The 27,003-nt window shown below is 42.8% G+C and overlaps 1 protein-coding gene across 4 annotated transcripts in view; it reads left to right on the top strand.

Annotated features, from left to right (window-relative positions):
• The window catches only part of LOC127569989 (MAP7 domain-containing protein 2-like), a 96,389-nt gene extending 70,377 nt beyond the window's left edge, over window positions 1–26,012 (top strand). For all 4 annotated transcript variants that reach the window (XM_052015131.1, XM_052015130.1, XM_052015129.1 and 1 more), the window contains 4 exons: window positions 638–716; window positions 11,982–12,177; window positions 16,302–16,594; window positions 23,491–26,012. In XM_052015131.1, the coding sequence (XP_051871091.1) occupies window positions 638–716; window positions 11,982–12,177; window positions 16,302–16,594; window positions 23,491–23,498 (576 nt within the window). In that variant the 3' untranslated portion in view covers window positions 23,499–26,012. The remainder of the gene's footprint in view (window positions 1–637; window positions 717–11,981; window positions 12,178–16,301; window positions 16,595–23,490) is intronic.
• The last annotated feature ends 991 nt before the right edge of the window (window positions 26,013–27,003 follow it).

The raw sequence follows: 27,003 nt of genomic DNA, 5'->3' as shown, positions 1-27,003 counted from the left end.
TCTCAGGATCTTACAGCAGGAAACAGTAACTTGCTCAAGCTTGTATTGCAGAACAGAACAAATAAGGTTATGTTTCTGCCGTGTGGATATGTGCAGTTATTCTTCAGGTAATTGCACATAAGCTTCCTTTGGAGTAAAGTACCTGATTCTTAGAAGTCACACTGCCCTTTGTTCCCTCTCACAATGAGTGTCCACGTGTGCTGTCAATTATTCTAAATCTGTGCTGACCAACCGTTCACTGGCAGTGGGGACAGTTTCTCCAGCAGCAGGTGCCAGCAGTGCCCAGTGGTTATGTCTGTTGCAAGAACAGTCTGGCTGTTGCTGCCAGCTACTGAGCAGACCTCATAGTAGGTCATAGACTCACACAGCACAGAAACAGACCCTTTGGCCCACCACATCCGTTCAGGTGGTATGTAGAGGCCAATTCAGGAGCTCGGAAGGATGCCAGAGAGAATGGGGAAACAATTTACATGAATGGTACCAGTGATTCTCTCTGGCTGATGGTAGAAAGTGGTGGACTGGGGTTGATCACCTTCAGGCCAAGGAGATTTAATGGAGGAGTTCAACATCAAGAAGAATTCTGACAGAACAAGTGAGGGGAAATTATTTTTAAAACTTCTAAATGCTCCATTTTCAGAAAGAAGAAATTAAAGTAGAGGTTTTGCCAAACGTGAACATGGTAAAGGAGCATCAAACCTTGACCTCTGTGGAACCAGGTAATTTTTCCTGTATCACTGGGTATTATTCTAATGTGATAATTCCCTTGTAGAGCATAATAAAGGAGAGCCGCTGTTTGTTATGTTTATGGTGGTCATAGGGCAAGCGGTTTCTTGGGCTATTGGTATTGTTGGGAAGAGGTGGATCCATATCAGGTTATTGTGCTTACTCTGCATGGTTCAGATAGAGCACAAAAATGCTGAATGTTTTCTTATTGATTCTCCTTCACAAGTCAGGTAAGGAGTTGACAGGAATCATAATTTCACGATGTATTTCTTGTTCTGTAACGAAGTCCGATTGAAATTCCATTTGTTTGTGGGCAGGATGGTTTGAATAGTCTTTTCTTTATGGTGTTGATAGGATCAGGTGCCACTACCTAAAGACCATAAGATATAGCAGCAGAACTAGACCATTTGGCCCATCAAGTCTGCTCCGCCATTCAATTGTGGTTGATTTTTCTTTCATTCTCCTTCTTTCTCCCCATAACCCTTAACCCCGTTAGCAATCAAGAACCTATTAATCTCTGCCTTAAATCCACCCAATGACTTGGCCTCCACAGCCCTCTGTGACAACGAATTCCACAGATTTACCATCCTCTGGCTGAAGAAATTCCTCCTCGTCTCAGTATTAAAGGATGTCCCTTTTATTATGAGGCTGTGCACTCAGATCCTAGACTCTCCTACTAATGGAAACATCCTCTCCACATCCACTCTATCCAGGCCTTTCAATAACCGGTAGGAGATCCCACCACCACCAGCCCCCCCCCCTCCCAACCCCCACCATCCTTCTGAACTCCGAGTACAGGCCCAGAGACACCAAATGTTCCTCATACATTAAGCCTTTCCTTCGAACCTCCTCTGGACCCTCGCCAGGGCCAACACATCTTTCCTTAGAGACCGGGCTCAGGTGGCAGTTATCCTGTGTAGAATGAACTGGGAGTGATTTTGTGCGAAATTCAAGGCTGTGATTGAGTGACAATTTATTCTGACATTGCATTTTCTGATTTTAGAGTCAGTTTTTGCCACGCTCGTGTTACTGGTTATCTTGACCTTGCACGGAGAACTCACTCATGTGGTCCTCCCTATCTAAAAGAATGTTGCCAGTTTCCTGATGAACCTACAAGGGAATGTAATTTTTATTTTTAAAATAATTTTTATTACCATTGGAGTAGTGTTGCAATTTTTTTTTCACTAAATCAAACTGAAATGCTTGTACAAAAGGTTTGGATGATCAGAACCAAAGCTTTGAGGTATCAAAGTTAAACACCTACCAGACTGCCAGAAATTCCAGTCAGTGCGCTTCTGTAAAGGAAACCTGTCACCCTTTACCTGGCCTGGCCAACATCCGATTCTGCTCCTACATCAACAGGAGATGGTCCATCATCACTGCCTGATGCATTCTGAGGATAGCCAATAAATGCTGGTGGCATCAGCAGGGTACAAACCCCGAGAAATAAGAAAGACAGCCAACTTTGTATGTGCTGATTCTCCATTGATGTGACTCCCCCTAAGGCTGACATAAAATCCTCCAAAAAGATTGTGATATGCCACAGCACTATTTACAAAAGCTGTTGTTATAGGAAAACATTGGTTAAATTCCTTGCCACTGTCTTCACTTAAATGCTCGTGTCAGCTGACCCAAACACCACCAACACACTTCCAACTACTGAAGAGCACCGTATCTTTCAACATAGCTGTTCCAGGGTTCTGAAAGGCTGGCAGGTTTAATGAAAAGGGTGCTGAGAGGCTGATGGATCATATACTCCACAGGAAGGATGTCCTCTAAGTGCGGCATGGAGATCCTCCAGGGCTACCTGCAGGGACAGAGGCAGGAAGCTGCCAGGAAGGTCTCGATATGACCCACACTGTCAGCGTGGAAACAGAAAATAGGAGCAGAAGGCACTATTTGGCCCTTCCAGCCTGCTCCATCATTCAACGTGATCTTGGATGATCATTCATGATCTAGTCACGTGTTCTTGCCTTCTTTCCACATCCCTTGACCACTTTAGCCTTCAATACTATACATAATTCCCTATCAGATGTGCTTGATTTGGCCTCAACTGTTTGATTTGATTTTACCTCTTCTGTGGTAGAGAACTTCACACGTTCACCTCCCTCTCAGTGGAAAAATATTCTCAACTCAGTCCTAAATGGCCTACCCTGTATCCTTAGATTGTGACTCTGGTTCTGGACTACCCAGCCATTGGGAATATCCTTCCTCCATGTGGTCTGTCCAGTCCTGTCAGGTCTTCACAGCAACCCATGTACTCTCAGTCAAGGGGAATCACAGAGTGCCCACAGTATATGGACTGGTCTGAAATCCCCCATAAATGGCACCTGCAAAGGGAGTCTCCTCTACCAAGGACCAGTAGTGGTTATATAAGAATAACCAGGATATCCAGAGCTAATTAACTGCAAATCCAAGGTGTTCCAGGATTGGAAACTCCGCCAAACCTCACAGGAAAAGTGGCAGACCCCCGGTCAGCTGAAGGCTGACTTAAAGAACAGATGGTGGGTCTGAAGAGAACAGGAGGCTGAGAAACTTGCTGACAGTCAAGACATGTGACAGGAAAACCATCTACGGCCTAAACAGCCAAGGCTCCACCCCACTTGAGAGCTGAGAACGATGGTGAACTTTTCAAGGCTGGAGAGGCAGTGAGCACCCAATGCTCTGAAGACCTCCTCAGCCATGACTCTGTCCATTTCCTAAGTCCACATCTCCTACCCACAGTAACCTATCTAATTCCTCTCCCCCCACTGTTCCCATCTGCCCTCCCCACCTCCCTCACTTGGTTCCATGCTTCACCTTCCTCTCCTATCAGATTCCATCATCTGCAGCCCTTTGTCACCTCCACCCCTAACCTCCCAGCCTCTGTCACTATTCCCATTCTCCCCTCCTCCATCTGTCTATCACCCCTCATCTAGATCCACATTGCCTGCTAGCTCTTCCCACCCCTTCCCTCCACCTTTTTACAGTCCCCCTCTACCTTTCAGTCCAGATGAAGGGTCTCAACCCAAAGCCTCGACAGTTCATTTCCCTCCACAGATGCTCCATGATCCGCTGAGTTCCTCCAGCATCTTGTGTGTTGCTCCAGATGTCAGCATCTGCAGTCTTGTGTGTCACCCCCAGTCCTGATCAACAAGAAGTCAAAAAAGGCCATATACCAACTAAAAATGACAAGGTCTCACCAGTAGATGGTATCCTCACGGAAGTTCTAAAACTCAGCGGTGAGGAAGTTCAATCAAAATTCCACATGCTCATTATACACATCTGGGAACAGGAGGGAATACCAGGAGACCACAGAGATGCTGTAATCATGACCGTCTTCAAGAAAGCAGGTAAGTCTGACTGTGGTAGCGACAGAGGGCATCCCTGCTGTCTGCCACAGGAATACTCTTCACCGGGATCCTCCCCAAATGCCTATTCCAAGTAGCTGAAGAGTTGCTCTTGGAATCACAGTGTGGATTCAGAAATGCAGGGAGCTGCCCCAGCCACTTTCTCAACTTCACTAAAGCCTTTGATCCCATCAATCAATATACTGTGGAGTACCCATCAAAATTTGTCTGACTGCAGAAATTCATCTCCATCTTACATTTACTTCAGAGAAACAAAGGACTGCAGATGCTGGAATCTAGATGAAAAAAACAACTAAATGCCGGAGGAACTCAGCAGGTCAGGCAGCATCCGTGGAGAAAAACCGTCAATGTTTTGGGTCAGGACCCTTCTTCAGGACTGAAGATAGGAAAATGGAAGCCCAATATATAGGATGGAAAAACAGAGATGTGATAGGTGGACAAAAGGGGGAAGGTGGGATGGGCACAAGGTGGTGATTGGTAGATGCAGGTAAGAGATAGTGATAGGTGGTATCGGGGAGGAGGGGAGAGCAGATCCACCAGGAGATGGGTCAAAGGTATGGAGGCAGGTGCCCCATTGGGGGGAGGGGAGGAGAAAATAAAATAGGCAAGGAGTAAAAAAGAGAGATAGGCTAGGAAAGGGAAGAAAAGGAGAGGCATGGTGAGGGGGTGGGGGTAGAAGTTGGGTTACTTAAAGTGGGAGAGTTCAATGTTCATGCCATTAGGCTGCAAGGTTCCAAGACGGAAAATGAGGTGCTCTTCCTCCAGTTTGTGCTTGGACTTCTGGCAGTGGAGGAGGCTGAGGACTGACATATCAGTGATGGAGTGGGAGGGGGAGTTGAAGTGACTGGCAATGTGGAGATGCAGATCATGGTTACGGACAGAGCGCAGGTGTTCTACAAAACAGCCTTTTGCTTCATATTAGCATGCAAGCTGTGATCCTAACCAATGGATCCACGACAGAAGCACTCTCAGTGCAGACTGGTTTCAGGCAAGACTGCTTCATCGCCGCAACATGCTGCATCTCATCAGTGGGGCTAATCTATAAGACTGACAGGGAACTGTTCAATCTAAGGTGTCTGCACTCCAGAACCAAGGTCACCCCTACCTCAGTAGTGGAACTGCAGTACACAGCTGATGCTTGTGTAGAGCATGCTCAGCATTGGAGCTCCAAGCCATCATTAGCTCGTTCACTGAAACCTACGAGAGGATGGGCCTTGCACTCAACACCCTCAAGACAAAAGTTCTCTACCAACCTGCTGCCACTGCACCGTATTGGTTTATTGTTGTCACATCTACCGAGATACAGTGACGAGCTTTTGTTTGCATGCCCTCCATACAGATCATTCCATACATACGTACATTGAGGTAGTAAAAAGGAAAACAGAATGCAGGATATAGTGTTACATTACAGAAAGTGCAGTGCAGGTAGACAAATAGTGTGAGGGCCACAATAAGGTTCATTTTTTAGCATAGGAAAGGTCCATTCAAGAGTTTGATAACAGTGGGATAGAAGCTGACCTTGAGCCTGGTGGTACGTATTCTCAAGCTGTTGTATCTTCTGCCCGATGGAAGGGGGGAGAAGAGAGAATGACTGGGGTGGGAGGAGTCTTTGATTATGTTGGCTGCTTTCCCAAGGCAGTGAGAAATGTAGACGGAGTCCATGGAGGGGAAGTTGGTTTGCGTGATGGACTGGGCTGCGTTCACAATTCAGTAATGTCTTGCTGCCTTTTGACAATAAAGATTCTGCTTCCTATGAAAGATTTAGCTCTCCTATGCTAAAAGATGAAATTTGAACTCTTAATCTCCCAATCTATCTCGCTGTGGCCCTCGCACTAATTGTCTACCTGCACTGCACTTTCTCTGTAACTGTAACACTATATTCTGCATTCTGTTTTTCTCTTTACTACCTCGATGTACATATGTATGGAATGATCTGTATGGAGGGCATGCAAACAAAAGCTCATCACTATATCTCGGTAGATGTGACAACAATAAACCAATACGGTGCAGTGGCATCAGGTTGGTAGAGAACTTTTGTCTTGAGAGTGTTCAGTGAAGGTAGACATCGATGGTGAAGTTCACTTTTGCCTTCAGTGTGCCGGCACAGTTTTGGGCCGTTTGTGGAAAAGCTTGTTTGAAGACTAAGGCTTCAAACCTGGCAGAAAACTCATGGTCTACCGAAGGGCAGTGATTCCTGCCTTCCTGTATGCTTCCAAGACATGAACTACATACAGAAGACATCTCAAAACATTGGGAGAGCTACCACCATATAGGTCTGCACAAATGCAGCAAATGTATTAGCAGGATGAGCAACCCAATGTGAGTGTTCTCTCCCAAACCAATGCTTCCAGCACTGTAGCCCTAATTACATTCAGTTAGAGTCGTAGGGTCATAGAGTAATACAGCATGGAAACAGGTCCTTTTGCCCAACTCGTCCATGCTGACCACAGTGCTCACCTAAGCTAGTCCCATTTGCCTACATTGGGCCCATATCCCTCTAAACCTTTCCTATCCATGTAACTGTCCAAGTACCTTTTAAATGTTGTAACTATACCTGCCACAATCACTTCCTTTGGCAGCTCATTCCATATACACACCATCTTCTGTGTGTAGAAGTTTCCCCTCAGGTCTTTTTTAAATCTCTCCCCCCTCATCTTAAACCTATGCCCTCTAGTTTTTGATTTCCCTTCCCTGGGAAAAAGACAGTGCATTCACCCTTTCTATGCCCCTCATGATTTTATACACCTCTATAAGTCTCCTATGTTCTAATGAATAAAGTCCTACCCTGGCCAACCTCTCCCTATAACTCAGGTCCTTGAGTTCTGGCAACATTCTCATTTAATCTTCCTTGCACTCTTTCCAGATTAATGACATCTTTCCTATAACAGGGTAACCAAAACTGTTCACACTCCAAATGCAGCCTCACCAATGTTATGTACAACTGCAAGATAATGTCCCAACTCCTATATTCAGTGCCCTGACTGATGAAGGCCATCATGCAAGGCACTTTCTTCACCACCCTGTCTACCTGTGATGCCACTTTCAGGGAACCATGTACTTGTACTCCTAGGCCCTTCTGTTCTACAACACTCCCTAGGGGCCTACCGTTCACCGTGAAAGTCCTACACTGGTTTGAGTACACAAAATGCAACACCTCGCACTTATCTGGACTGAATGCCATTTGCCATTCCTCAGCCCACTTACCCAGCTGATCGAGATTCCCCGGTAATTCTTGATAACCTTCTTCACTGTCTACAACACCACCTATTTTAGTGTCATCTGCAAACTTACTAACCGTGCCTTGTACATTCTCATCTGAATCATTTATACAACAACAACAATGGGCCCAGCACTAACCCCCGAGGCACATCTCTAGTCACAGGCCTCCAGTCCAAAAAACAACCTTCCACCATCACCCTCTGCTTCCTGCCATCAAGCCAATTATCTATCCAGTTTGCTGGGTTTAATGGACAGGTTACATTGTTCGCAAGCCTCACATCAACAGCCAAAATGCTCTGTTCCATGCTGTCACAAGAAGAGATGATCAGGTGGATATCCTCCAAACTTCTCTGGAAAAAGAGGCAACGTACCCACTAACTCCTATGAATTCCTGGCCCATGACTGCTCGAAGTGGAGAAGAAGTCCATGTTTTGGAGCACTTAGAAGCCCAGTGTAAATGGTGGAAGGATCACACCACTTTGCAAACTACCCAACCGCCTGTCCGATCATCCACATCCTGCCCCACCTGTGACAGAGTCCACAGTTTGCACTTCAGCCTTATCAGTCACCTCAGTGTCCGTAGAACCAGAATGGAGGTGTCACCTCTGACCCTGAAGGACTGCCTGATGAGTAAGAATTACAGTGCTGCTCAGCTGTGAGTTTGAAGCTCTGAACAAAGTGAGCAACCATTTGAGCAGGAAGATAACCCTTCTCTCCCCCTCCCCTCCCCCGAAAGCTCATCCTTTTGGGCAGTGGTTCTGAAGTATTAGAGGCAGTTCTGACTAGCGAAAGGTGAATTGGTGAAAAGCAAACAACTGTAGATATTGGAAATCTGAAATAAAAGCAGAAAATGCTGGACATACTCAGGATCTGTGGAGAGAGGTGAATGAATGAGTTGTGAGAGGTGCTAGCTAGAACTGGTCAGTAGCAAAGTCCTCTGATGGTCTGCCACCAACTCAATATTGAGGGAATATAGCCCCTTCCTATTAATTGACATAGTCTTTTGGAAAACCTTCTGTGGCGGTGAATGCCTGTCCCCAGTCTGCCGGCTGTTGTGGGCTGAAGGGGGAGCAGGTGCAACAATAAGTAGTGAACTATAAGATGTGGCAAAGGCAAGTGGCTGCAGCCTGGAACAATCCTGAGTCTGGAAACTGGGACTTCAGCTATGAGAGCAGAGCAAGCATGTGACAGAGCATGTATTTGAAGTTTTATCAGCTGATGACTACCTGGTGGAAGCGCAGCCTATTGTAGACATTGATCCTCTGAGAGGTCTGGGTAAGGGTACAGGATGAACTTTTAATGGGGGATTTCCATTTCAATCACTAAGAGTGGCTCGGTAACACCACCTCTGTCCGAGTCCTGAAGGACAGAGCTGCCAGACAAGGTCTGTGGCAGATAGTGAGTGAACTGAGAAAAGGGTAAACTTACCTAACCGCATCCTCGCCAATCTATCTGTAGCAGATGCATCTGTCTATAACAACATTACCAGAAGGACCACTCAGTCCTTGCGAAGATGGTCCTGCCTGTCTTTACACTTTGGATGTGCTCCACACTGCAGTCACGTAAAATAGGATAGACTCAGAATAGATCTGCCAGCTTAATGTTGGGTATTAGTGAAGAACTGTGGACCGTTATCAGCGGCAGAAATGTACATCACCCTAACCTGTAACCTCATCACCCAGCACATCTCCTCCTCTGCTGTTGCAGTCAATCCTGGTTCAATGAGCAGCAAAGAAGGACATACTGGGAATACCACCAGGTGTATTTAAAAATGAGGTGAAACTACTGCACAGGACTACATTTGTGGTAAACAGCAAAAACAGCATGCAGTGGTCGCAGCTAAGTAATATCATAACCAACAGGTCAAATCAAAACTCTGTAGTCCTGCTACATCAAACCATGAATGGTGTTGGGCAATTAAACAGCTAATGGGAGAAGGAGACCCAAGTACATCCCTATCTTCAATGATAATGGGGACCAGCATGTGAGTGCTAAAGACCAGGTTGAAGCATTTGCAGCCACATTCCTTCAACATCATTGAATCTAAATCATTGGAATTTCCTCCCCAATTACATTGTTGGGAGTACTTTCACCAAAAGAATTATAGGGTTCAAGAAGGTGGCTCACCACCACCTCTCGAGAGAAATACGGATAGGCAACAAATGCTGGGCTTGCCAGTAATCAGAATCAGGTTTATTATCACTGACATATGTTGTGAAATCTGTTGTTTTGTGGCAGTAGTACAGTGCAAGACATAAAGTCATAAAAATTTACTATAAGTTACAAAAATAAATAAGTAGTGCAAAAGAGGAATAATGAGTTGTGTTCATGGGTTCATGGACCATTCAGAAATCTGATGATGGAGGGGAAGAAGCTGTTCCTGAAATGTTGAGTGTGGGTCTTCATAGAACATAGAAAAACTACAGCACAATTCAGGCCCTTCGGCTCACAAAGCTGTGCCGAACATGTCCCTACCCTAGAAATTACTAGGCTTACCCATAGCCCTCTATTTTATTCAGCTCCATGTACCTATCTAACAGTCTCTTGAAAGACCCTATCATATCCGCCTCCACCACCATTTCCAGCAGCCCATTCCACGCACTCACCACTCTCTGAGTAAAAAACTTACCCCTGACACCTCCTCTATATCTACTCCCCAGCACCTTAAACCTATGTCCTCTTGTGGCCACCAGTTCAGCCCTGGGGAAAAGCCTCTGACTATCTACCCGATCAATACCTCTCATCATCTTATACACCTCTATCAGGGCCCCCCTCATCCTCCGTCTCTCCAAGGAGAAAAGGCCGAGTTCCCTCAGTCTGCTTTCATAAGGCATGCTCTGCATTCCAGGCAGCATCCTTGTAAATCTCCTCTGCACCCTCTCTATGGCTTCCACATCTTTTCTGTATTGAGGCAACCAGAACTGAGCACAATACTCCAAGTGGGGTCTGACCAGGGACCTATATAACTGCAACAATACCTCTCGGCTCCTAAATTCAATTCCCCGATTGATGAAGGACAATACACCATATGCCTTCTTAACCACAGAGTGAACCTGCGCTGCCGCTTTGAGCGTTCAGATTGTAGTAATGTGAAGAGGGCATGGTGCGGGTCCTTAATGATAGATGCTGCCTTCTTGAGGCACTCCCTCTTCAAGGTGTCCTTGATGGTGGGGAGGGTTGTGCCCGTGATGGAGCTGGCTGAGTATACAACCCTGTGCAGCCTCTTTTGATCCTGCGCATTGGAGGCTCCATACCATGCGGTGAGGCAACCAGTCAGAATGCTCTCCACCATACGTCTGTAGAAATTTGCAAGAGTCTTTGATGATGTACCAAATCTCTTCAAACTCCTAATGAAGTAGAGCCGCTTGCGTGCCTTCTTCGTTATTACATCAGTGTGTTGGGCCCAAGATAGATCCTCTGAGATGTTGACACCCAGGAACTTGAAGCTGCTCACCCTTTCTACTGCTGATCCCTCAATGAGAACTGGTGTGTGTTCTCCTGACTTCCCCTTCAATCAGTTCCTTCTGAAAAATGGATGAATAAAAAACCGTGGATGGACCAGGTCTTCAGTGATGAGCCCTTGTGTGCTGACTGCAATGTGGTGCCTGTGGTACAGGTCCATGTCATCCATGAGGATGAGTAGGTCCAGACAAGTTTCAGTGTAAATCAGTTTGTAGACAAAAAGTCCAGAATAGAAGGGAGAGGTCAGTCTTCAGGGTGAACAAGATTAGGGATCGGGTGCAACAGGCTGCCTATGAATTGAGGTGATTGTGTTTGTCCTGTTACTTGGATTGTTTCTCAGTTATCAGCATTAGTAAAAGTTGGGACCTTCTGTGACTGAATAATGACCAGCTTTTTAGACCAGTGTTTGAGAATCTTGCTGTTGGTGGATTTTGGACATTATGTTATTTGGGCAAGTTTGACAGTAGCAAAACAGCACTAGTGAATGCAAAAACTTTCCTTAAAAAATTAGGTCACAATATTAGTATCTGGCACTCATATAGTCAGAAACATCTGCAAAGTTGCTTCACCCTACATGAATGCCATTTTCAACAGTGCAGTGCTGTTCTTTTGTGACATTTGTTGGTAATAGTCAACAGAGGCATGGGAAGCAGCATTACAAGCACCCCAACTGTGGCAGACAGATGAGACTCCAGTGTTTGTGTTGCCAAGTGGTTACAGATGGAACACTGCTGCAGGTGAACACAGAGCCACAGTCATGTTAGAAGCCAAGTAATCAGACTGATGGCTTCTAAACATTGGCCAGAAATAACCTACCATTCATAGCTGGAGGGAAAAAGCTATTGATCCAGAACCTTATTCCCTCAGGACTTAGGCTGCCTGATCAGTATATATATCATCCATTAAACCCAAGGATGATTAGGGACTAGTCATATCCTAATCTGTGCTCCCACTATATAGATTTCTGTTGCAACTCAGCTAAATTGTAAAATATACTCTTTATTTTCTGAGGTTAACTTGGTTTCCTTGTATTTTTGAATTATTATTGTGTTATAGATGCTTTTTCACTGACAATATAGCTGTCAGTTATAAAATAGTAGTTTCAGGATTCTTCTTAGCTAGGTGTAATGTGAGCACTTCAGTGCTAATCAAACATGCACCGGTGCAGATTCTGCTGTGCAATGTGCTATCTGAGAGCCGGTGTAACTTCACATCCTTGTTTTCTAGTGCAAGTCAGCACAACACTGGTTTGCTTGGAGAGCAAGCAGGATGAGGCAGCTTGTTCTGCTGTGACCCCGTCTGAGGCTGTACCAGCCCTGGAAGTGGTACCAGACCTGGAAGTGGTGCCAGCAACTGAGCAAGTGGATGAGCAACCCAACAGTGTGGATGATTCAACAGATGAGTTACAGTCAATGGATGTGAGGTGGGATGGCTTGTTAGCATGTTTCTATTAATAAGGAAAGTAAACTATTGTGAGATTTCTTGCCAAAATAGTTAAATTTCAGTTTGTTAAATGTTATTCTGAGGATTTCCAATTAACATTTTGTACTTTTACTCACTTATTCTTCAAAACTAGTACTTTGCAATTGCACATTCTCTTAAAGATCTTGAAAAGCAGAGTGGCCAAGAACAGGTTTCAAACAGAAAATGCTGGAGGAAATTTGCTGATGAATAGAATAGCTTAGTCAAATATTAAAATGTAATTAATTTACCTGCTCTCAATTATATAGGGGTCATGGAAATGTACATTTCCCAAGTTAAATATTCTAGTAAATCCAAATGCCATTTTTTAAAATAGCAATTACATTTTTTAAAAAACCTATAGACGAAAGAGATTGCAGATGCTAAAATCTGGAGCAACACACAAAATGCTGGGGAAACTCAGCGGGTCAGACAACATCTGTGGAGGGATTTCAGTTTCAGGTCAAGACCCTTCATCTGGACTGAAAGACAGAGGGGAGATAGTCTGTATAAAGAGGTGAGGGGAGAGGGTGGAGCAGAGCGGGCAAGTGATAGGCAAGCAATTTGTGTGTTTGATGAATTACAGATGCTTTTTAAGGGGCTCTACCCCTTCCCCTCTATCTTTCAGTCCAGATAAATAGTGTTGACCCAAAACATTGACTGTCCATTTCCCTCCACAGATACTGCCTGACCCGCTGAGTTCCTCCAGTGTTTTGTGTGTTGCTCCAGATTTTAGCATCTGCAGTCTCTTTTGTCTCTAGCTTCTAAAAAAAAGTAATTGCTATTTTAAAAAAATGGAAGTTGTATTTACTAGAAAATTAACTTGGGAAATGTACATTTCCATGACCCCTATATAATTGAGAGCAGGTAAAATAATTACATTTTAATATGTGACTGGGCTATTCTATTCATCAGCAAGTTTTTACATAACAAACAAAATTAGAAATTAGTCAACAGTTTGTATTTATATAGTACCTTTAGCATAATTAAATGCTTCATAGGAATATCACTAGGCTAAAGTGGATATTGGGTTAGGTGATTAAAAGCTTGGACATGTGAAAGAGCTTAAGGACTAGAGGAGAAGGGGGAGCTAAGGAGGTGGAAAACTTTAAGGAAGAAAATTCCTGACATTAAATGGAGGAAGGCACAGCTGCCAATAGTATGATAGGAAAGTAGGGCAAGAGGTGGAAGAAGATTGTAGGGTTGTGGAAGGCACTGAAATATGGAGGACCAAGGCTCTGGAAGAACTGATAACACCATGTTGAGAATGGAGACTCAAGAAACTGCAGATCCTGGAATCTGGAGCAACAAACAAGATACAGGAGGAACTCAGTGGATCTGGACAGATGAAGAGTCACGACCTGAAACGTCAACTGCTCCTTTCTCTCCATAGATGCTGCCTGACTCACTAAGTTCCTCCAGCGTCTTGTTTGTTCAGAATTCTGAGTTTGTGGCAATGTCAAACTGGGAGCTGGACAATGTAAGACACTGAGCACAGGCATGATAGGACAACATGTGTTACAATGCAGGAAGTGCAGTTTTGGAGACTAGGTTATGGAGGGTGAAGAATGGAGGGGGGGATTGTTCAGGCAGGTTACACTGCAATTGGCTATCTATTGACAATAAAAATACAGGTCAGAATTTCAGTAGCAAGCGGACCGTGATGGCAAATTGGCTCAGGACCGTGGCTGGAGGGGTGTCTTGGAGAATAACAGGGTGGGTGGGTTGTAAATTACTTAGTTAAGTTAATGCCTAAAACTCTTTTCTCAATCTTCTCCTAATTCTGGCTGTTTAACGAAATAAATTCCTTATGACATTAACAGGAATGTCTCATACTAAACTGAGAATACAGGTGGTCGCCGCATTCTGTTTCTATTCACTTGCTTTTCATTTTCAGTGGAAAGTTGATCTGCCAGACAGCAGCAATACTGCCAAGAAGCTTAAGTTTCTGCTACTGCATGAACTGAACTGACAACTTCTCCACTGACATGAAACCTCTCTCCATGCTCAACACAAAGAGGGCACTGTTCAGCAGGCAGTGGGAAATGACTAAGTGTAATGATTGTGAAGGTATGGGAAGACTGCAGGAGTCAAATCTTCCAAAAGGTTGTTTACAATTATTTATAACAGATGGAAAGAATAAAGAAATAATCTGAATTTATATAGTGCCCAATGACTTCAGGGTGTCCCAGAACAGTTTACAGCCAGTGAAGTACCTTCATAATGTAGGAATTGCATCAGCCAATTCAACACCAGCACCAATAAATGACCAGATCACTGAGTTTAGTGTTATTATGTTGAGGGATAAATGTTACACAGAGCACCAGGTAGAAGTGTTTAGCCCTTTTTTGAAATAGTGCTGTGGTATACTTTATACTCATCTGAAAAATCTGATTGGGTCTTTGTTTTGTCTTAAGTTGATTTTGTCCATAAGTTGGAAAATGGACAACATTACTCAATATGGGAACCGTACCTCCACAGTATCATACTGAATGGCATCAAAAATATATAACTGATAAGAAAGAATAATTATTAAAAATGGAGAGAGAGAGGAAGCTAGTTCTGCCACATGTCTATATGTCAGACTTCTGAATTTAATAATATTATGGAAGTTTGTTCTTGGGTAGGGGTGTCCATATGTCGGTATTCTTAACCCGGGGACGGCCTGTAGCAGAAACAGTGAAATTACGTTTGTCCAGTTCAGCCAGTTATCAATTGAGCAGGAAAGTCTTAGGAACAACTTCCCTCCGCTTCCCCCCACCACCCATCCCCCCTGAACCCCCACCCCACCATATTCATTGTGTGAGACGAGTCTAGGTTCACTACTTGATCAAAAGTGCAAGATGTTAGAAATTGATTAGGGACAATGAGGCTAAGCCCCCACAGGGAGTCAACAGTTGAGAAAAATATGTTATAGGAAGGGAAAATAATCTTTAATAATGGGGTGAGGAGGAAAAAGAATTGAGCAGTCCTACCATCTCTGTGTTTGTAGTATTATGTTGTTCAGCTCACAGTTCAACACTAGGTAGGATTAAATTCTTCCACTGCTTTGTAGCAGATGCAATTTCATCTGAGCTTGAGCATCCTTGGAGGAAAAGTAATGAATCAGAGTTTTTCTTTAGTGGAAAAGTGCTGAAAGATATGGCTGAACAAAGAAATAATGTGGCACACATACTCAATTCATTGAATGTGCAGAGAACCAGAACTAGAGCCAATGTGAGTGAGTGAGTGAGTGAGAGAGAGAGAGAGAGAGAAAACACCTCTTGACATGAGGAGAAACTGGCTCATGGAAAGCTATCCCACAGGGAATGGCTGAACTAGAGATAATATAAAAGTGTAGATGAACGAGTGCCGGCAAGCAGAACATCTGAACCAATCCAGGGTGATGAGGTCTAGTTGGTATGGACAAAAACTAAGCTTACTTTATAGTCTAGAATGAGGTTGTAAATATGCTTTAGAGGATTCACAGGGATGAAATTATACATGTTGGTTATGAGAATCAAAAAATGTTCAGATGCTGGAAATCTGAAATAAAACACTGGAACTGTTCAGCAGGTCAGGCAGCATCTGTGGAAAACAGGTAACATATTAGATCAAAGGCTCTTCCTCAGAACTGGGAAGGAGAGAAAATGTTAGCATATTATTTTCTAGTATTTTCTCTCCTTCTCAGTTCTGAAGAAAGATTAGAAAATGCTGAGAGATTCCAGCATTTCCTGTTTTTATTGTAGTTTATGAGCATTCACTTCACACATTCATATTAAGTTATTTCCCTCTCCATTTAGGCAGTGAAATTTTCTTCTTTAAATAAACATGATAGTAGGCCACGGTATAATTTTGGGAACAGTGTATTTTCCTACGTTATCAACAAGGGTGTGATAGTAAAAATCAAAACAACTACAGATGCTGGAGATCTAAAAATAAAAAACAGAAAATACTGAAAATAGACAACAGGTCAGGCTGCATCTGTGGGAAGAGCAACAGAGCTAATTTTTCAGGTGGAAGACCCTTCATCACAAGGTCTGATGGTGACTTGTATTTCATCCTGTAGTATTTCAGTATTTCATCCTGTAGTATTTTTGTTTCTAGCCCTATGTCAAAGGATGAAGGTATATCCATCCCGGAGTTCTCTCCACTAAATGAGGTGAGCCAAGATGTGGAATTGGAGAAGGACCGGAATGGGTTGAGTGATGCACAGGCTGTTGAAGATCTCATTGACCTGACAGGACATTCAACCTACAATAAGTTGTCCCAGGATAAGATCAGCTTGGATGATTGTAACAAGAACTTGATTGAGGGGCAGTGCATTTCAACGGAGGAGAATCCTCTTATCACATCGCTGACTAAATCCGTTGAGGAAACTCATATACAGACATCAGCAGGTAAACTGTTCCAGGAGTTAATAAGTGATTGGTGTTAGCATGTATGAAATTTTCCTGTCATTCTAAGAAATTGGTTAGTTGCTGAATTCAGAATTGGGTTTTGTGCCATTACAATGAGCTATTTTCAAACATCCTTTCAAAAATGTTTGATGAGCAGGAATCATTGGAAACACTGGTTATATACTTTATTACAGTAAAGCAATTAAAAGAATCCAAGATAGAGATATTGATTATAATTTGCATACAAGTGATTCCTTCAAATGGAGACCATGTTTGCTTGATTGTTTATGTAAGTTTCGGCTAGATGTAAAGTCTCTAAAGAACTCCAGCATCGGTGCTTTGTATGTGAGTACCGTATATCGCCTAATATTGTTTTAACTATGTCTGGTTAATCTCCATTCAGTGAGAAATGGAGGCAATGCCCTTTACTCCTGTAAACCAATATTTAAAAAGAAATTTGAAATAAAAACAGAAAATGCTGGATACACTCAGTGAGTCAGACAGCATCTGTGGAAAGAGTTAATGTCGACACAAGAGACTGCAGATGCTGGAATCTGGATCAAAAAACGACCTGCTTTTAGAACTCGGCAGATCAGGCAGCATCTGTCTGACCCACTGAGTTCATATCATAGAATCATTGAATGTACAGCACAATACAGGCCCTTCGGCCCACAATGATGTGCCGACCTTTAAACCTCCCCTAAGACTATCTAACCCCTTCCTTCCACATATCCCTCTATTTTAAATTCCTCCATATGCTTATCTAACAAGCTCTTGAATTTGACCAATGTACCTGCCTCCACCACTGCCCCAGGCAGCGCATTCCATGCCCCAACCACTCTCTGGGTAAAAAACTTCCCTTTGATATCTCCCTTGAACTTCCCACCCATTACTTTAAAGCCATGCCCTCTTGTATTGAGCATTGGTGCCCTGGGAAAGAGGCATTGGCTGTCTACGCTATCTATTCTTCTTAATATTTTGTATACCTCTATCATGTCTCCTCTCAATCCTCTGTCTCTCCTCATAATGCATACTCTCTAAACCAGGCAGCATCCTGGTAAATCTCCTCTGCACCCTTTCCAACGCTTCTATATCCTTCCTATAATGAGGCGACCAGAACTGGACACAGTACTCCAAGTGTGGTCTAACCAGAGTTTTGTAGAGCTGCATCATGACCTCGCGGCTCTTAATCTCGATCCCACACTTATGAATGCTAACATCCCATAAGCTTGCTTAACTACCCTATCTACCTGTGAGGCTACTTTCAGGCATCTGTGGATATGAACCGCCAGACCCCTCTGCTCCTCCACACTACCCAGAATTCTGCCATTAACTTTGTACTCTGCCTTGGAGTTTGTCCTTCCAAAGTGTACCACCTCACACTTCTCCGGATTGAACTCATCTGCCACTTCTCAGCCCAGCTCTGCATCCTATCAATGTCCCCCTGCAATCTTCGACAGTCCTCCACACTATCCACAACACCACCAACCTTTGTGTTGTCTGCAAACTTGCTAACCCACCCTTCCACCCCCTCATCCAAGTCATTAATAAAAATCACGAAAAGTAGAAGTCCCAGAACCGATCCTTGTGAGACACCACTAGTCACAGCCCTCCAATCCGAATGCACTGCCTCCACCACAACCCTCTGCTTTCTACAGGCAAGCCAATTCTGAATCCACATGGCCAAGCTTCCCTGGATTCCATGGCCTCTGACCTTCTGAGGAAGCCTACCATGTGAACCTTGTCAAATGCCTTACTAAAATTCATGTAGACCACATCTACTGCACTACCCTCATCAATCTGCCTGGTCACCTCCTCAAAGAACAGTATCAGGCCTGTGAGACATGACCTGCCCTTCACAAACTCACGCTGGCTGTCGCTGATTGGACCATGATTCTCTAAATGTCCATAGATCCTATCTCTAAGAATCTTTTCCAATAGCTTGCCCACCACAGACATAAGGCTCACTGATCTATAATTCCCTGGACTATCCCTACTACCTTTTTTGAATATGGGGACAACATTTGCCAGCCTCCAATCCTCCAGCACCATTCCCGTGGACAATGAGGACTCAAAGATCCTAGCCAACAGTTCAGCAATCTCCTCCCTCGCCTCGCAGAGCAGACTGGGGAATATTCCTTCAGGCCCCGGGGACTTATCTGTCCTGATATTTTCTAACAGCTCCGACACATCCTCCCTCTTGATATCTATATGCTCCAGGACATTAACCTTACCAACACTGTCCTCAGTGTCATCAAGGCCCCTCTCCTTGGTGAATACTGAAGAGAAGTATTCATTGAGAACCTCACCCACTTCCACAGCTTCCAGGCACATCTTCTCTAATCGGTCCTGCCTTCACTGTCGTCATCCTTCTGCTCTTCACATAAGTGAAAAAAGCCTTGGGATTTTCCTTAACCCTACTCACCAAAGCCTTTTCATGTCCCCTACTTGTTATCCTCAGCCCCTTCTTAAACTCCTTCCTTGCTACCCTATATTCCTCGAGACCTATCTGATCCTTGCTGCCTAAACCTTATGTATGCTGCCTTCTTCCTCCTAACTAGATGTTCCACCTCTCTTGTCACCCATGGTTCCTTCACCCTGCCTTTCCTTCTCTGCCCCACTGGGACAAATTTATCCCTAACATCCTGCAAGAGATCACATCTGAACAACGACCACATCTCCATAGTACATTTCCCTTCAAAAATGTCATCCCAATTCACACTCACAAGTTCTAGCCTTATAGCCTTATAATTAGCCCTTCCCCAATTAAATATCTTCCTGTCCTCTTTGCTCCTATCCTTGTCCATGACAATGCTACAGGTTATGGAGCAGTGGTCACTGTCCCCCAAATGCTCACCCACTGAGAGATCTGTCACCTGGCCCGGTTCATTACCTAATACTGGATCGAATATGGCATTCCTTCTGGTCAGCCTGTCAACATACTGTGGCAGGAATCCACCCTCAACACACTTAACAAACTCTGCCCTGTCTAAATCTTTGGTACTAAGCAGGTGCCAATTAATATTTGGGAAGTTGAAGTCTCCCATGATAACAACCCTGTTATTCTTGTACCTTTCCAAAATCTGTCTCCCAATCTGCTCCTCCGTATCCTTGCTGCTACCTGGGGGCCTATAGAATACTCCCAGTAGAGTAACTGCTCCTTTCTTGTTCCTAACTTCCACACATACTGACTCTAGAGAGGATCCTTCTACATTATCCACCCTTTCTGCAGCTGTAATAGTATCCCTGACAGTAACGCCACCCCTCCTCCTCTTCTCCTCCCCCCATCCCTTTTAAAACACTGAAATCCAGGAATATTCAGTATCCATTCCTGCCCTGGTGACAGCCAAGTCTCTGCAAGAGCCACAATATCATAGTTCCATGTATTTATCCAAGTTCTTAGTTCATCACCCTTATTCCTGATACTTCTTGCATTTAAGTAAATGCACTTTAGCCCATCCACCTTTCTACTTTTATACCCTCTACTCCTTCCTCAAAGCCTCACTGTGTGTTAGATCTGACTTTACTTCTTCCACTGACCTACCCCTCCGGTTCCCATCCCCCTCATAAACTAGTTCTTCCAACAGCTCATTTTCTGCAACAAAATTAATGTTTCAGGTCAAAGACTTTTAATCAGGACTGGGAAGGAGAGAAAATAAGTATACTCACTAGAAAATAATATACTAAATTATTTTCCGTCATTCCCAGTTCATACGAAGGCTCTTCAACCAGATACGTCAAAATGTTAAATGTTTCCTTAGATTCTGCCTGACCTGCTGAGTACTTCTACCATATTTCAATGTTATTATCCCTTTTTCTCCTAATGAAGCTGTGAATCAGTTATAGTATTCCTTTTTTCTCTTCCCAGTACAATCCTAACATAAGCTCATTCACATCAAGTTGTATCACTACGTTTGCTATAGCTCCCATATTTCTCAGTGTCATATCCTGAGGTATTGTCTACACTGACTTCCTTAGCTGAACAGCCACTGCAGAAGGAGCACTAATATATGGACAAATGGTTTATATTTTCTCTTCTGGTAATTACTGGAAATTTCTGTGCTTCAAATGTGTTTAAAGTTAATTGCTTCATCTGACATAATTTGAGAGCTAGTCCAAGCTTCGTGGCACTAATGTTAACTCATGCACTTGGAAGTGTAGATTTTCTGACTGATTGCATAGAACAGTACGGCACAGGAACAGGCTCTTCAGCCCATCAGGTCTGTGCCAACCATGATGCCAATTTAAACTAATCCCATCAGCCTGCATATGGTCTATATCCCTCTATCCCCTGTCTGTTCGTGTGTCTGTTTAAATGCCACTATCATGTTTGCTTCCACCATTTCCCCTGGCAGTGCATTCAGACACCTACCACTCTGTGTAAAAAAAACATGCAAATCTCCTTTAAACTTTCCCCCTCTCACTATCATGTTTGCTTCCACCATTTCCCCTGGCAGTGCATTCAGACACCTACCACTCTGTGGAAAAAAAAACTTGCAAATCCCCTTTAAACTTTCCCCCTCTAAACTTTCCCCCTCTCACCTTAAACCTACACCCTCTATTATTTGACGTTTCCAACCTGGGAAAAAGACTCTGACTGTCTACCCTATGTATGCCTCTCATAATTTTATAAACTTCCGTTACGTGTCCCCTCCCCTCAACCCAAATTTGTCCAACCACTCCTTATAGCTAATGCACTCCATGCCATGCAACCTCCTGGTGAACCTGTTGTACAACTCTGTCTAAAGCCTCCACATCCTTCCTTTAGTGATTTTATTTTCTGCCTATTCCCTATCCAACAGCTGCCCCAACCAATAAGCTGATTGACAGGCTAGCTAACTTGGACTGGGAAGCCTATGGGCTCAAAAGGGGAGGTTTGAGTTCAGAGTTTGGATGTTAGGAGTGACATTGTGGAGGTATGTGTTGACCTTTATTGTGAAGAGGTCAGAGTATAAGAATTGGGAGGTTTTGTTACAGTCATCTGGGGTGTTGGTGAGGCCACACCTGGAATACTGCACAGTTTTGGTCCCCTTACCAAATAAAGGATATGGTAGCAATGGAGGCATTCCAAAGGAGATGCATCAGGCTAATACCTATCAAGAGAGGCTAGAGAGTTTGGATCAGTATTCCTTGGAGTTTAGAAGAACAAAGGGTGGCTTTATACAAGCATAAAAGATGCAAAGAGGGCTTGGCAGGGTAGATTGAATCATAGAACAGTACAGCACAATACGGGCCCTTCGGCCCACAATGTTGTGCTGACCTTTAAAGCTCACCTAAGACCAACTAACCTCTACCTCCCCCATATCCCTCTATTTTAAATTCCTCCATATGCTTATCTAGCAACCTCTTGAATTTGACCAACGTACCTGCCTCCACCACCACCCCAGGCAGCGCATTCCATGCCCCAACTACTCTCTGAATTAAAAACCTTCCTCTGATATCTCCCTTGAACTTCCCACCCATTACTGTAAAGCTATGCCCTCTTATATTGAGCATTGGTGCCCTGGGAGAGAGGCGCTGGCTGTCCCCTCTATCTATTCCTCTTAATATTTTGTACACCTCTATTGTTTCCCCTCATGCTCCTTCTCTCCAAAGAGTAAAGCCCTAGCTCCCTTAGTCTCTCCTCATAAACCATACTCTCCAAACCAGGCAGCATCCTGGTAATGCTGGCATGTTTTCACTGGTGGAAGTGTCAGAAACAGAGATGTAGCTACAAAAGATAAGGCCAGTCATTTAAAACAAGTGTGTTGAAATTTCTTCCATCAGGTTAGTGAATGTGGAATTCTCTGCCCTCAGGGTGAGAGGTGGAGGCCAGATAATTAAATATATTTCAGTTGGAGATAGATAAATATTCAAAAGTTTGAAGAATTGAGGGTTATGGGGAACTGGCTCAGAAGAGGAGTTGAGGCCAGCATAGATCACCCATGATCTCATTGAATGGCAGAGCAGATGTAAGGGGACTGGGTTGCCTACGCCTGATATTTTTTTGTGTTGCAAGGTCCTGGTCAAATGGCAAGGAGGTCCATGACAATTGGAGATAAGCCTCTGCTGCACATACACACTTTGGCCACTCACTCACCCACCATGAATACAAATTCATCTCTTCCCTCTCTCTTTTCCTCATCATCCCTCTATCCCTACCTTGTTCCCCTCTGTCAGTGTTCTGACCTCTGATTCCTTCCCCCTAATGCCACCTTCAATCTCTCCACTCACTTAGTCCCTGTCCCTTGTGGCTCCCTCCCTCTTCATTTACTTCCTTCCATGTTAGCCTGTTCTCTTTTCTTTCCTCTCAATTCCCACATGTCCACACCATCCTCACTCTTTCCCAATCTCCAGCTGTTCTCTCTTAACAGCACCTTATTCAAGTCAAGTTCCAGTTCAAGTTTATTGGCACGGGCATACATACCCTGGGTGTAAATGCCATGAAAATGAGCTTTTTGCAGCACAGTGTATTACAATCATAAGTTACATAAACTTAAGTTAATATAAATTATACATGGCTCACATGACAAAATAATCAAAAGCAAACAATGACATTAGTGCAAGTTGAGGGAAATACTAAGGACTCGACTCAGAGTCTTCAGGAGAATGCCTGCTTGTCATGATGAACAAAGTAAGATTCATGTGATGGCACTGGAGAGTGGTAAAATTCTGCAGCCAGCTCCAAAGGGAACAATAAAATATTCCCATTCCTATTCTAAGGTGGAACAGATTTTAATGGCTTCCTTCCATTTCTATGTTTCTAAAATGTAAATTTTCTATTGAATGCTATTGTAATGGAATTGAATTTTGAAATAACCTATAGAAAGGAACACTTTAAATTTGAAGCTTTTTAATTTGGTGCAGAAATGATATTATATCCTTATAGCTGATGAAGTGATTTTGTCCTTTTCCAGAGCTCTGAACACATTGGACATGGACTTGATCAATCCCACACTATCGTGTCTCTCTGCGAAGATTAATGCAGCCTTTGTTAACCAACAGCAATCCTACACGCAGCAGTTCAAATCACCTGTATTAAATGCATTTTTTTTAATTTTAAGGAAAAAAATAATTCTATAAATGTTGACCATGGTCAGAGTGGTCAGTTTGAACAACACACTCAAGTGCCATTCATCTTGCAATTAAATTGTATTAACAGTAAAAACTCAAACATGGTAATACTCACTTTTAAAACATGCCTCCCATTAGTTAGGTGAAATACTGCCCACAGTTTCAGATTGTTGTGAATATCATTGTTATTTATTGAGCTTCTGCAGACTTCTCTTAATATTCAAGCATATTTACTTAATTGCCTCAGGAGAGGGTGTATTTAATTGCAGTGTGAATGATGTTTGTTGTAATGCAAAGTATAGACTAAGGGATATTGTAATGTGTATTTAGAAAACTCAGGTATTCTTCAGTGGCAACTGAATGTTAATTTTGAAATGTTAAATATGTTTTATTATGATTCACTAAGCATTTTGCAACATTTAATGGATTTTATAAATGAATTTTCTGCATAACCAGAGCCTTTTCTTTTTAATTTTAACGATAAAAATAAATCTGTGCACTTCTCTTCAGTTGCTAATCAACATTGTATTCAAATGCAGCATTAACACCATAATAAAGAAAATATAGCTCATGCACTGAATGGATATATCACAATTGACTCGAGTAATTAAGTAGTGATTTCTCTTTAAGTGTACGCTGTCATGCTCTCATTTTGTACAAAGTTTCACTTGTATTTCAAAAGAAGGGAGCAAAATCTGTGGCTGAAGTTCTTTACACCTTTTGGCAGAGTGATACCAAACACTTCATTGACAGAAAACAAAAACTGTTTCACAACAGCTTTCATCTATTTGGGATTTTCATTGCAGCCCCTCTTTTAACCAATGAGGTAATTCTCACTTTTAAACTGTACAAACAAATATACACAGATTTAAAATGATTTCTTAAACATAATGCCTTAAAGTAACGTACGTATGTAGTCATTGGGGAAAACCACACCTTTTATGTTTCCACCAAGTACAGGTCCTCAAAAGGTAAAGAAAATGAAAAGTTCAGATCAAGTACAGCAGTCTTTTTTTCTACAATAGATCTTGTTGGCTGGATAATATCCTCACCATTTATTACTCAGTAGTAGCCAAAAATGTAGGGTAGGATTGGAAAGTTTCCAAGCTTGTCCTGGAATCTCAAGGAATTGAAGATTAATATCCTGGGCACTGCTGCAAGCAAACATGGAAAACTATTGCAATGCAGATTAGAACTATTGAAATTATGTTTTCATTTCCTTAGAACGTTTCCCAATCATTAGTTGCCAAGGAGGTAAAAAAAGAATTGTTTGATTGATCAGGAAGGTTGGAAATAAGTAGTCATATTATATCATCTCCAGCTGTGCCTCCAACCAGAGTTGCCAGCCCTGGATCTAAAACATCCAGCACAACATATAGATTGGCTTCAATCAGTTTGGCACTACTGTGATTCCAAAGATGGTGTTTATTTGCAAAGATTCACATAGACTTTGTTAATCAGCCATCAGCTTGAACTCGGGCAAGTACCTGAACCAACTCCCAGTGGCATGTTGCAGCTGAGTGTATGGTTCACACCAGTTTCAATTATTTATTTCCTCAATCTTGTTTTGCTGCAAGATCTACCTGATGATAAATGTGAATGATTGATTACAGGTGAAAAAGCAAGGATAGACAATCTGAAATGGTTTGCAATTTAAAAAGGATTCCTAAACATGTAGCTGACGGCTATACTAAAAGTATTGGTAATAGCATAGAAAATCATTTGCATATTTCAGGGTAGTGTCCTGGATTGTGACACTGGGCATAACCACTGTGTAAGAATTGTTTGCTGCTATGGGAACCAAGCTTGGTCAGCTGTCTCACATGTAGTCACACTTCCATTTGGAAAGATTGTGTTACACAGAATCAAACACTGATTGATTATTTATCTCTGCGAAGTCCATGATTGCTTGTTGCCAAAGCAGTATATTTCTTTGAGTAAACTTCAGTGTGTATGTGGCCAATTTGAACTGCTGGCTTAAAATCTCACAAATCAGCTGTATATCAGCTTCTTTTGGATAGTAGAATGTATTTCCCAGTGCTTATTAGCTAAAGAACTACTGTTATTGTGTGTGACTGTACACACATGTATGGCCTAATTGTTTCATTGCACTAATGGGTCCATTCTGTCAATAGATTGTCAACACGATGGTTTGCATGCCATATTAGTCTGTTCAAATGATCTCATTCGAGGATGCCGCAATATGTACCACATCCGCTGAACAATTTCTGCATCTGTAACAACTCACTTATAAATAGCTATCTTTGGCCAATGTTTAGTAATTGTTGTGTAGTTGCTGATGTGCTAAATCTCATTATAATGTTGAGCATGTATGTGTAAAGCATCAATAAATTTTTATTGTAAATGCTGTGATGCTGTGAAATATCTTGTTCACAAATGATGATTTTAGACAGGAAAATTGATAATACATAAAAAAATCAACTTAATATTCTTTAGACAGATGTAGGACTTCTGACAACTGATTTTCTGATTAAAAGAGCAAAATTCTTAGGTTTTTTTTAAAATTAGAACATGTTCATATTGTTTCACTTCATTCTTGGGATGAAGCTATTGAGTAGCCAACCATGCAAATGTAAAGCCTGCTTTGGCAAAACTAAAAGCAAGTCTTCTTGAGCAGGTTCCAGCCTGTGGAGTCCCCTATCAGAACTGCTACAGGTAGGTGCCCTTATGATTAAAAAAACTGACCTCATGCTGCAGCATTCCCCAGGACTTTCAACAACTCTTGTTGTTGACCCAGTTCCCACCCAATCAGGTCCACAAAGTTTCCCCAGTTTCTTTGCATTCCTTCTCCCCCAAAAGTACCTCTCTACCTTCAGCAGGATCCACCATTTTTTCCTTTATACTAACCTTTAGACATGTTAAATACAAACCCTGTTCTATTGCACAAGACCAAAGATGGCACATGCGTGATATAAGTTTTGCAGTGGCAGGCCCTAGAATATAGAACAGGCCTTTTCATACCCTGGAAAAAGATACCAGCTGTCTATGTCTCTCAATCTTATAAACTTTTAATTTGGTCTCCCCTCAGCCTCCACTGCTCCGGAGGGAAAAAAAAACACCAGGTTTGTCCAACCTCTCCTCATAGCACATGCCCTTTTAATCCAGGCAGTATCCTGGTAAATCTTTTCTGCACACTCTCCAAAGCCTCCATGTCCTTCTTATAATGGGGCAACCAGAAATGAATGGAATACTCCAGCTGTGACCTATATAGAGTTTTGTATAGCTACAATACAACTTCCTGACTCTTGAACTCAACTAATAAAGATAATCATGCTATGGGTCTTCTTTACCATCCTTTCAAGGATGGCCATTTTCAGGAAGTTGTGGACTTGGAC

The sequence above is a fragment of the Pristis pectinata genome, chromosome 4 (assembly GCF_009764475.1).
Source record: "Pristis pectinata isolate sPriPec2 chromosome 4, sPriPec2.1.pri, whole genome shotgun sequence".
Classification (NCBI taxonomy): domain Eukaryota; kingdom Metazoa; phylum Chordata; class Chondrichthyes; order Rhinopristiformes; family Pristidae; genus Pristis; species Pristis pectinata.
Note: the sequence above shows the minus strand (reverse complement) of the source record. Positions and strands in the feature narration are given on the sequence as shown.